Genomic DNA, 11,823 nt, shown 5'->3' with positions numbered 1-11,823 from the left:
CTTATCATATTATTAAAATTGTGCAGTACAGCTGGGAAGTGCAGGGGAAAAGGCACTGATAATTGCATGACAAGGTACAAAGCTATACATGGAGCATATTTTACCGGGAGCTAAACCTATAGCACACCTTGTTCAATCTCTGCAATACATGCTTTATTCTAGATTTCCGCAATCTGCTCTAAAGTCTACAAAGTACTCCTATACATTTCCTCAAAAATATATGGAAAATATTTCATCTCTAGACTGTCAAAAGATTATGGTGCTGTTTCTTTTACAACATACTCAATAAATGTGTTGTATTATATAAACACTGATCAAAGCAAAGAGTCATGAGAGCATTCATGACACCAAGCATTCTAAATCCATAAATGTCAAAAAGTACCTTGGTATAAATCCCTTTCCATAATGTACTATATACAGTAATACAAAGAAGGATAGGGGAGAAAAGGAGGAGGTTGAAAAGGATCTAACATCTATGCAACAATCTCCCTTTCCAAAGGCATGTTCACGGTACACGTGACCAGTGTCAAATCTCTTCCAACTGATACCCTAGACTAGAGCATCCTTCGACCAACCTGGTGCCTTCCAAATGTTGGACTACAACTCCCATTATCTTTCGCCAGCATAGCTTGATAACGATGGAAGTTATCGTCCAGCAACATCTGAAGGTTGTTGGCAAATGATACATTTATCATCACTGCTTGATGAGCTAGGATAACCGTTCTTATTTTGCTTCACAAACACACACACAAATCTAACAATACAATTTGTCGCATTGCCTTCAAGAACTGACATGGTGCCTTTCAGAACTAAACTGTAACTAAAAAAAGTGAGGTGTATACTTACAAATTTTATTATATATTCACATAGCCAAAATCCAGAACAAAGTTCTTGCTTGACTAATAACCATTCACTAATGTAAGGAAGTTTTTTGAAAGAGCAGAAATATTCATTTACACTTTTTCTGCTCCTAATCCAACGAACTCAGGGTGCTGTCCATTGTTTAGCATTTTATTCCCACAACAACCCTTGACGGATGGTTAGGGTGAGAGATAGTGACTGGCCCAAGGTAATGGTTCATAGCTGAGTACAGAGTTGAAGAGGGATGTCCCCAGTCCTGGTCTGGGATTCTAACTGCTGTGCATCACTGCCTCTAGAACTGGAGACTTACTCAATTCACTTATAAAAAAGAAAGAAAGAAAGAAAGAAAGAAAGAAAGAAAGAAAGAAACTAAATATTTTAAACTAGGACTGCAACATTTAAGGCAATTAATCATTTATATTAATCAATTAAAGTAACACATTTTGATAAACTAAAAATATGCCTCTGATTAATGGGTTCAATTTTGGGGGGGGGAGTTTTAAATAAAAGTACCTATAATAACCGTATGAGTCCGTACAAGAGAAATACTTGTTCTAAGATTATTCTTTCTATGTGCATGTATCACCTTAAAACACAGAAAGTATACTTTTTTTTGTTTAGAGGCAAAAATTTTCTTATTTACAAATGTATGCATTCATTTCACTGCATGAGTAAATTAATGAAAAAGTGCATTAATTCACCCGAGTACCCTAAATTAACAAATGATATGGAAGAACAGGATGTTCAGAGGTTTTTCCACACAAAAATCATGATAAAATCTTTCAGATCTGCTGGATATGATTTGAAACCTAGAGGGCTAGCTAGTCATCTCATGTATATCCCATGGTGTGCACACTGTTTAATTTCCTGAGGGAAGCATTCGGTGGATAGACTGGCAGCTTTTCTTCCCCTTTTTATTATCATCCTATGAGATATCTACAACTACAATTTACCAGGAATGGTAGTGACTGTTGTAGCTCACCTGTAATGGCATCTCTACCTCGGAGACTTTGGGCATGCTGCTGGCAAATGGCAACATATCAACCACTGTGTGCAGGCGTACAGGTTCTGTGTAAATAAATGTACTCTAAGTGACATCACAGCATTTGGGCACACTGAGCACAGGAAATAGCCAAGTTTATCCCACACAACAAGTTTGCAGGAATTAAGCATGTAATGATATTTATGTCCAAAGAACTGCTCTCCCATAATCTCACTATTACTGTTGCAGACAGCCAAGGCCTTATGTTTATCACCAGTGAATCTAAATGCACAAGGTTGACAAGGAGACTTTTCTAAAAGGGGAGAGGATATGATGAGTGTGGGGACAACAGGACTTCCGGGTTAGCACCTCCGGCAATGGCGGATTTCCTCTAACCAGGAGGAATCCGCTTCGTGAGAACTAGGGTCTGGACCGCTGCGGCGAGGCGGAGACCCATTAAAAACCACAGGCGGGAGAAGCCTGTGGACGTGGGATTCGGCTGGCACCTTTTGCGCCTCCCCTACTCGCGGGGAAACCCGGTTTCGGGGATTCGGAGCGACGTGGGGTGAATGGCGCAGTGCTTTAAATCGACTGCTTTTTTCACGGAGTGAAGCCGCATTGCTGTTGCCGGAGAGCACTGACTTTTTCCTGTGGACAATTGGATTTTAAACAACTACTCGTGAGTAAATCGGAAAATTGGATTTTTAAATACTTTAATTTGGCATTGAAGCGGGAGGTCATAAACAGGAAGTCTGCCTTCCGTTTTTGTAAATAGACTGAAGCAAAGACATTACAAGTTAAAGTCTTTGAAAGCTTTTGGCAAAGGATTAAATTTCCATCGGTTTAAAATACAAAACCCCCCTTGGAAGCAGGAGAAGAGGGGGAAATTTTGGATCTAGTGAGCCTGCAGGAGAGAGTGAAAAATCAAATTACCACTGCTCTGAACCTGGGAACGGGCTGCCAGATGACGTTTGGAGAGAGTGCATTTGACAGAACGGATTTGACAGCTAGCTAAATAAGAGTAAGATACTGTTTCCATTGTCCTCCTCTGTGTTTAAAAAAGAGGAAAAGTAACTGAAAAGTTATCTTTAATGCTTGAGTTGTGCCTGAAAGAACTGATACAAGTGGAGACTGTTTCCCTCTAGAGGGAGCTTTTGAAACTGTTACAGGAGTGTAACTGGGGGATTTCCAGCTGCAGATAAGGATTCTGAGAACCAGAGAGTGACCTTGGACTATTTAAAAATGTTGACAGGAGAGGCCATTGTGACTGTTTTATGTAAGATAAGCTGTTCGTTGGGACAGCTTCACAAGAAGATGGATGACATGACTTTTAAAGTTGATAATTTGGAACAGAAAGTGACTAATTTGAGTGAAAAAGTGAACACCAACACAGAAATAATTCAGGACTTGGTACAGGAATCCATTTTGGCAGGACAAATGGTGGAGGAGAAGGAGGAGAAGGAGAATGCTGCTGTTGTTGAACATAACGTAATACAAGTGAGATCCGTGGTTTTACAGAAGAAAATTGAGGATTACAAGTTGAGGCCTTTTATGATTGAATCTAGGAAAAGTCAGACTCTGAGGAATGGATCCCGGCTTGGACTAAAGAAGGAAAGTTGGAAAGATCCCTCTATGCAAGGATTAACTGACTTGTGGGACATGGACTCGGGCCTGGAGGAGATTGAAGTTTTGGGAGCCTTTGGACTTGGAGGAATCTTGAAATATGCCCTGAAATACTTTATGGACTGTAGCTTTGACTATGGAAATTTGGCTGATCTGTTCAGAAGGAAGAAAAGGATTGACAGGTTGGAGTTTCCCCGAAATTTGCTCTTTAGCATTAAAGAAGATGAAGAAGACCTGCAGAAGGGACTTGGAAAAGAGTTAAGAGCCTCGGACATAAGATCATCAGGTTGATGGACTTTATGGAGTTGACGGACTGGCAGAATCCGAAACCAGGGAGAGGAGATGGTGGAAGAAGATTGGAAAATTTAAAGTTTATATATAGACTTATGGTAAAACTAATGAGTGATAGAAAAATGGTGGAATGATTTTTTACGGGCTTAGCAGAAATGTTATAAGGAGTTAAGCATATATAAGTATTTTAGTTTTAATGGAAAATAAGGTTAAAAAATACGTTATTTACAATATGACAGAAAATGGAGAAAGATGGAAAGGATTTGCTGAAACAATTAATAGAAGTGGAATACAAAAAGGGAGGTGAGAGGAGGTCGAGGAAACAAGGGAATGAAAGATAGAGTACGGAAAAGAGATGATGTATGTTTTTAAATTGTTTTTGTTTTGTTTCATTTAGGGTTAAGGTTAGGGAGTGGGGTTTGTTTAGTTTATTTTAATGTGTTTAGTTTTGAGTTTAGGTTGTGTTTTGCATTGTTTATATATTGTATTGTATTGTTTTTTCTTTTTGCTTTCCTCCTTTGTCTTTTTTTCTGTTTTTTTTCTTTTTTCCCTTTTTGTAATCTATAAAAGTAATAAATATTATTTTTTTAAAAAAAAAAAGAGTGTGGGGACAACAGCCAGTCCTAGAGTTCTCTTCCTAAAAAACATAACCACATAGAGACACTCTAAGGCAGACAAGCCATTCACACAAGGGTGTGGTCATGGCATCCTTTATAATGAAAATGGCAGTGGATATGTAAATAAAATAGCTGGTTTATGCCAAATTCCTTCTTCATGTGGTCCTATAGTGAAGTGCATGATGCAGAACTGTTCAGTAAGTCTTATTCGTTCATTGAAATAAACACATGAATTAGTCAAGCCCATTAGCTCTGCTGCCCCTAATCATCATTCTTTTCACCCTTGTGAAGCTAGTAGCATCCTGCTGTCAGGGACTGGCTGGACACTGAGGAATGGTGGCTGGATTCTGATCGGTGAGCACTGGGAGAAGGTGGGTTGGAGACGGACTTGTAAGAATGGATCAGTGATCTGGGGCAGCCTGTAACAGCCAGGAGATGAAAGTCAGAGACAGGAGAAGATGTAGGATTGGAGAGTGAAGAACAGATTCAGCAGGAGGGGGAGATAGGTTAGGCTGGGGTAGAGTCAAGGACTCCACACCTCCTCCTCATCCTGTCCCCACCTCTCCTGCACCACTGTCTCCCAGGACCGGAAGAGAATTGAAGGGGGGAGCAGAAACGCATTATACCTACAGACGCCTGCTTTTGCACAGCTTTGATTATGGAGATACATAAACCGAGGTTGGGGAAAGGTCTCTTTGTTGCGGCAACTGCCTCATCGGGTACACACCCAAGAGTAGCTGAGAGACGTACGAATGAGGGACATGTCCTTTCCTAACTTGTAAGTGTACTTTTGACAACAATGAGTTAATTTCTCACTCTGAACATTCCTTGCCTGACAGCACCATGACATTCTAGGACCTTGGAAAAGCAGCTTTTCTGAAATGCACAAGTTCGTCCACCATTTCATGGAGGATGACAGCAGTGGCAATGGGCAAGTTATTACACTTGTACCCAAAGGCCCCCTTCACATGTTTTATTTCAGAGGAGGAACACCTGAAGAGGGTTTGTAAGTAAAAAAGTACACTCCGGTTATCTGTATGAAGCTGCCATTATATTTGGTAGATGCAAAACTCCAACAGAACTAGGAACAGAAGTTGCAAAAATAATCTCTTGCTCTCCATAGTAAATTCACATTATGTAACTACCTAAAAATGCTCAATGCTCATGCTCCTTTTTTGCTAACCATTGAGCACACCCTTCTACACAACAGCTCTTCAAGTAACTATTGCTCCAGACAATGACATACACAAGTAGTTTCCAGGAATATTACTGACAGTGAGCTACCAAATGTCTAATGCCCTTGAACACAGAGGATAATGTGCCAGTTTTGAGATACATCCAAGCTGACAATAAATCAGTATCACAGTTGCAACAATCTGAAGCAAAATACCTTGGAGGACTTGTTTTCTCTGCGAAAAAAGTTACATTTTTTATGACAAATCAAACTGGGTAGTGATCAACATGTTCTTCGAAGCATCATGTATTTGTTAAACTGCACAGGCAATGTTATTATTTTAATTACACCAATGCTGAAAATTTTGGTTTTGACCATTATGCAAGTAGAGACTATGGAATCTGTCCATCAGGGCAGGGTGACTTGGAATAAAGGAAGACATTATGAACCCCTGCTCGACAGCATCACCAAGAGTCTCTGTGATTTTTCACCCCTGCAGTGATCTCTGAATAGACAGTTATCTGAGGCTTTGCTTCTGAATAAACGCAAAGGACAGGAACTTTTCTTCACAATACTGCATTCAGTTAGAATTGCCTGGCTTGTTTTTTGGCATGTTAAGTGCAAAGCTGCTAAGGAGATAGAACTGACTTCTAAGTCAGGCTTCTTTCTCCAGTGGACAAATAATACTCCATTTTATGAAGCAGGCAAACTTTTATTGGTCTCAGATGACCAAAAAACATGAAATTTACTCGCTTTGTTGTGCTGGAAACAATGGACTGAATGCTCTGAAACCCAGGACTTTGTGCAAGCCAGTAACATGTTACTAGCTAAGTTAGATTACCTTTATTACTTTTGTTTTAAAGTCAGTGTGCAGTACTGTTGCTTTTTCTTTCCCCCTAACCATTAATCTTTAAAATGCTTTCCACATGTAAAACTGTACCAGATGCAGCCAGTGCAGTGGGGCAACACTGCAGAGCTTCTCTTCTGACACCATTGCGGCTGCCGCTTATCTGGATGGTGTGGGGCAGGAGTGAAATAAGAGCTGCGCATGCACACCAGTGAAGCTCCTGCCTGTGTGCTTACACAGCCCGGACCACACCATGCCCATGAGTCTGCCCTACCAGTGACGCCAGTCTTGGGAAGCCAACTCTACCACGCATCTCCACTGCAACTGACTTGACACTCCTGGACTGTATGGTTGCTAAAGCTACTCCTTGCACGATAAGGTTATTTTATATGGATTTGTTAAGTTCTGTGTTCACGGGGCTATGGGAACCTATATCCAAACTTTCTCCCTTTATTATTTTCTCCTGGAGCTGAGCCAAAGGGACTTGTGCTGGTTCTCTAGCAGTCACAGTCCTCTAGCAGTTGAACAGTCTAGAGTAGGGCATGAGGTTCATTCTGTCTGGTGGCAACCTATTGTAATTCTTCCCTCCCCCTCTTTTTTTGTGGGGGAGGGCGGAGAATCTTATACAAACATGGGAGTCTGCCTGTAAGGAATTCTCTCCCCCAATCACATAAGGTAACACAAGTATGTCTGGGAAACAGGCATGCAAAATCTTGTACGAATCAAATTGCTAGTACATAGAACTGAGAGTACCGGTATGTTCTGAATACGATGTTCTGGGTAAAATATTGTACTGTACATTGTGATTTGTTCCCCCACATATGACCCCTTTGTTTTAGATATCTGTATGCTTGATCATGCAAGCTGCTTTATGCAGGACATTAATTTGAGTGTTATGTGTCTGCGCATATATATATATTTATATCCTTATGAACTTATTTCAATATTCTGTTTTTGATGATAGCCAGAACGACAACATTTTTTGGTCCATCAAACTCTGCTGTACAATTACATGAATTTACTTTTAATAAATTACCATCTTTGCATATATCAGTCAAACCACAAAGGCTAAATACTTGCAAACAAAATGCATTATTAATTTAATTGTCACAGCCTATTTAGCTAACTTCCATTAGTATTTGCTATAATACACAATGTATAAAAGAACAGAATCAAATTCAAACCATAAAGAAGCAGCTGATTTAATGGGCCTAGATAATGGGTTTGGGGTTTTGTTTTTTGCAGAACTGTAGCCAAAAAAACTAGTGTTCTAACAGGGCAAGAAGAAATGGGAAGCTTTGCTCAAGATTACACAGGTATGGGAATGCTATACTATGAAGCTGGATAGATCAAACAACATTCCGCTATATAATGTACTTGAATGTTCGCAATGTTAAAAAAAAATCCAGATTTTTTTAAGTCTATGCATTTTCCTGTAAGGCAGTCTAGTACAATATCTTCTTGAGTGCCTTCTTTGAAAAACACCTTCCCTCAACAAAGGCTGAGAAGAAGCTCTTAAGAAAATGTTTTCTCTGTGTATTTGTTGTGTGTGGGAAGGGGAGGACACAAAAAAACTGTTAGGTGGCTTCTGTATATATTTTTTTGCAGGTAGGGGCTTGTGAAGCATGGAGTGTGTTTGTGTTTGGGGTGCTTGGGGATTTGGGGGCCCCAAGATACATTCCTTTCAAACTGGAGAGTGGGGAAAGCTCCATTTTAAAATGGAGGAATGAAGTGGGGAAAATATGTTTTGCGTTGCACAGAGGTTTCCCTACCGGAGCAAACAAGTACTCGGGGAGAAAGGCTTTATTTATGGCTGCAGAGAAAAGGGGAGAGGGAAGATTGGGGGGGGGGGTTATGTCTCCCTATTTGGAATTTTCAACATTTTTTTTTTTACTGTCTTCAGCGCTGCTAACTTGTCCGGGTTGCTCTCTTCTCACTAGCTTTCAAAAGAAAAAAGGGGGGGAAAGTGGGGCAAGTTCCATTTTATCAGGGTTTGGTTTAAAATACATTTTATCCTTTGAAGGTCACAACGCAATCCTAGCCTCTGTTCAGAAGTAAGTCCAGCTGAAAGCGATGGCATCTTCTCCAAGGTAAATAGGATTAGAACTGCAACCCTAGTTGTGAAGTCATGGTTCAGATCACTTCTCAGCTATGAATTTTAGCCACACCACTTTCTGCCTTAGCATTCTACTTCCACATTGCAGGGCTGTTGTGATTACACAAAATGAATCAATAACATATAAAAGAAATAATCATTAAAATGCCAGTCTCTTGCTTCTGTGTTTACATGTCTGGGTTTATGCAAAGGCCTTCAGTGTTTGTGTTAAAACACAGTGCGTGTGTGTGTGTGTGTGTGTGTGTGTGAGAGAGAGAGAGAGAGAGAGAGAGAGAGATTGAAGTGTGTGAGAGTTTGTGGAGTGTGTGTGCGCACAAAGGGTGTCTGAAGGAGATTGTGCTTGCACTGACCAGACCCTGTTCACCAGAGAGCTGCTTGGCTGAATACGGAGCTGAATTTTAATCAGCCATATCCAAATCTCTTAAATGGAAGGCTTTAAAAAAATGCTTAGTCCGGTTCAACCTCTTGATTAAGTGTTTCTTCAAGCCAATCAAAAACTTCCAGAAAGGACAATTGGAAAAAAGGTGAACATTTCAACAATCCACGTACTGCTCAAATCTAAGCCATCCCCAGCAAGGGACTGCTAGTGGGAAATTAAATTGTGGCTGCAGGCCTGCCAGAACTATTCAGCTTTACAGAATATTAAGGGGAAATGCCACATTTTCCATGAAAAGAGTTGCCAACAGGAAAAACTTCACTTCAATAAACAAGTTTGGATCTGCTTTGTGTGTTCTTTTAAACAAATAAAAAATAAAAACACATATCTGTCATATCCATCACTAGTTCAGGTAAGATTTAAGTGCAAAATGTTGGTGTCCTGATCTTGTCTATTTGCTTCTAAGGCCACATGGGTTTAAAATTTGGACGAAGAAGAACATCACCATCATGCTATTTTACTGCAAGCTAGTACTTACTGATCTAGTCAAAACCCTTTGAAGTAGTATGGGAGACAGAGAGGAGAAACAGGATCACCCAGAAGGACTTCAGAAAAACAGAAAATAGCAGCCTAACTCCATACCGCTAGAGATAAAAACACTCCTTTATTTTATTTTTTTATCTGAGGTGACACCTAAAAATCATACCTCCTAGGCTCAGATAGTATATCTGAATACCTACAGTGTGATTCTTTATGGTACACATAGTCACAAGGGTGGCATAAGTGACTTCTATATAGTATTTATGATAATTATACAGTAACTGTACCTCAGTAGAAATATATATTTCTAGAGCACTGGAAATGAAATAAAACATGAGAAGAAAGTGCTGCAGAATCCAATTCTGCTTCCAGAACAGCCATCCTTTATAAAGCAAACTCCTCTAGCTCTAACAGGGTACACCTGTTGTTTCATGCAAGCAGTGAGTTCCCCCATCTCACTTTGTACTTAGCTCAAGATCTTTCTGATATAAAATTATAAATAGTGGCTAGGGAAAAGTTTTTCACCCTCTCGCATAATACTAGAACTCTCGTTGGAATGGCGGAAGATTCAGCTGATATAAAAGGGACTAGAAGATAACTAATGACACACTGACTATTTTTAAAGTATCCAGAGATCAACTTGGAAATCAAAAAATAATCCACTCTGAGGAAACTGGGACAGTAAAGAACTGACTAATCCAGTGGCACTTTGAGGCTATCAATAACTTTATCTGTAACGTCAGCCTTATTAATCGTGTTTGCTTATGACTCCCCATCAAAAAGATAAAGCAAAGAGGGATCTTCTTTGTGAATCAACAGCTTGTTACAACAAGAAGAAAAAGACAAAAATGGCTAAATCTTTTAACTGAAAGAGATGAACAGCTTCAGATATTAGTATATCTCTCAATAAAAAGTGAACATCAAAATTCCCTGATAACAAATACTCAAGGCAGTCAACGTTAACTGTAATGATGAATTTAGTAGGGAGAAAGTCCCACAATGTTATTAGATTCAAAAACCCTAACTAAAAAAACCCAAAGATTTCACACTTCACCCCACAAGTTTTCATAAACTTTGTTCATTGCCCATGGTTAGTTACAGAATTAGCTAGAAGTCGATGACCACCATGGTAGGAAGAATTTCAAGCAATTTGTTCCTTCCTTTCTCTGTGTAGCAAAGCCATCCCATAAACAACAATTGAGGTTAAAATGGTCAAAGACTTGTGCCTCCACCAATTAGTTGTTGGTGCAAAAGAAACCAAGTAAAGTGCCAATGTGGGAATACAAGGAAAACACCTGCTGAAAACTTCCCTGTTCTGCCAGGTCTATGCAGGCAGTTAAGAGTACACCCCCCACAATGGTCTGCTGATGTATTCATTTATTTGCTTTTAACTTGTTTTTACTGTCTGGTTTTATGTTTTTATATTGTTGGAAACATCTGCGATAGATTTTTATGATACAGCGGTATATAAATATTTTTATAAAAAAATAAAAGGCTGAGCATGATGGGAGAGGTATTCCAAGGGGGCAGCAGGTTGGCAAAGGTGGCTTAAGACCTTGAAATCTTAAATAGGAGCAAATGTTGATTGATTTGGTTATATCAAACTATTAAATGTGTAATTAATGCATAGATGAGTGGGGGGTGTGTGTCAAACTATAAACTTTATTTAAAGAATTCTGGCAGTGTGAGGGGATTTGACTAGATGATCTATAAAAACCCATCCACCTTCTAATGAAAGTATTCAGTCCTATTAACAATGAATCATCTGTTAAACACCTATAACTTTTTGTGGTGTTGTCAAGTGGATATGTTATACTGTTCATAGCACAGAGATGGCAAGCATCTTAATAGTGTTCTGCCTTCTCATCTCAAGCCATGTTTTGCCATAGAGTAATAATATATCACACCTGGAGTGATGGGAGAGCAAGAGAGAGGCTTATCTTATACACACACACACACACACACACACACACACACACACACACTGGGCCATAGCAGCTATTTGGACAAGTGAGTAACAGGTCAAAATTATGTCTTTGTACCATTACCACCTCTGCTTTTGCATGCACACAGAAACAAACAAGGATGCAGCTCTGTGTAACATTTCCAGAACAGCTTTTAACCTATAACTTGATTTGTGTATCAACAGAGCCGTAAAATAGTTACTTTACCTTTCTTTCGGTGTGCCAACTCCGTGTTTTCCAAGTAAGTGAGTATTTAGGTGCTTCTTCATTACAAACGCCACCCTGAAAAACAAAATTAGTTTTTTGTTATCTTTCCGACTTAGAGAACTTATTTCCCCTAAATATAATGCATTCGCAATACAGTGGTACTTCGGGTTAAGTACTTAATTCATTCCGGAGGTCCGTTCTTAACCTGAACCTGTTTTTAACCTG

At 39.5% G+C, this 11,823-nt stretch overlaps 1 protein-coding gene across 1 annotated transcript in view; it reads right to left on the bottom strand.

The window, feature by feature from the left end:
• Positions 1-11,416: 11,416 nt before the first annotated feature.
• Positions 11,417-11,823, bottom strand: part of ZNF407 (zinc finger protein 407) — a 131,318-nt gene continuing 130,911 nt past the window's right edge. The window contains exon 4 of the mRNA XM_081014106.1: positions 11,417-11,673. Coding sequence (XP_080870232.1) covers positions 11,595-11,673 — 79 coding nt within the window. The 3' untranslated portion in view covers positions 11,417-11,594. The remainder of the gene's footprint in view (positions 11,674-11,823) is intronic.

Source organism: Podarcis pityusensis, assembly GCF_964106645.2.
Source record: "Podarcis pityusensis genome assembly, chromosome: 7".
Taxonomy (NCBI): domain Eukaryota; kingdom Metazoa; phylum Chordata; class Lepidosauria; order Squamata; family Lacertidae; genus Podarcis; species Podarcis pityusensis.
Note: the sequence above shows the minus strand (reverse complement) of the source record. Positions and strands in the feature narration are given on the sequence as shown.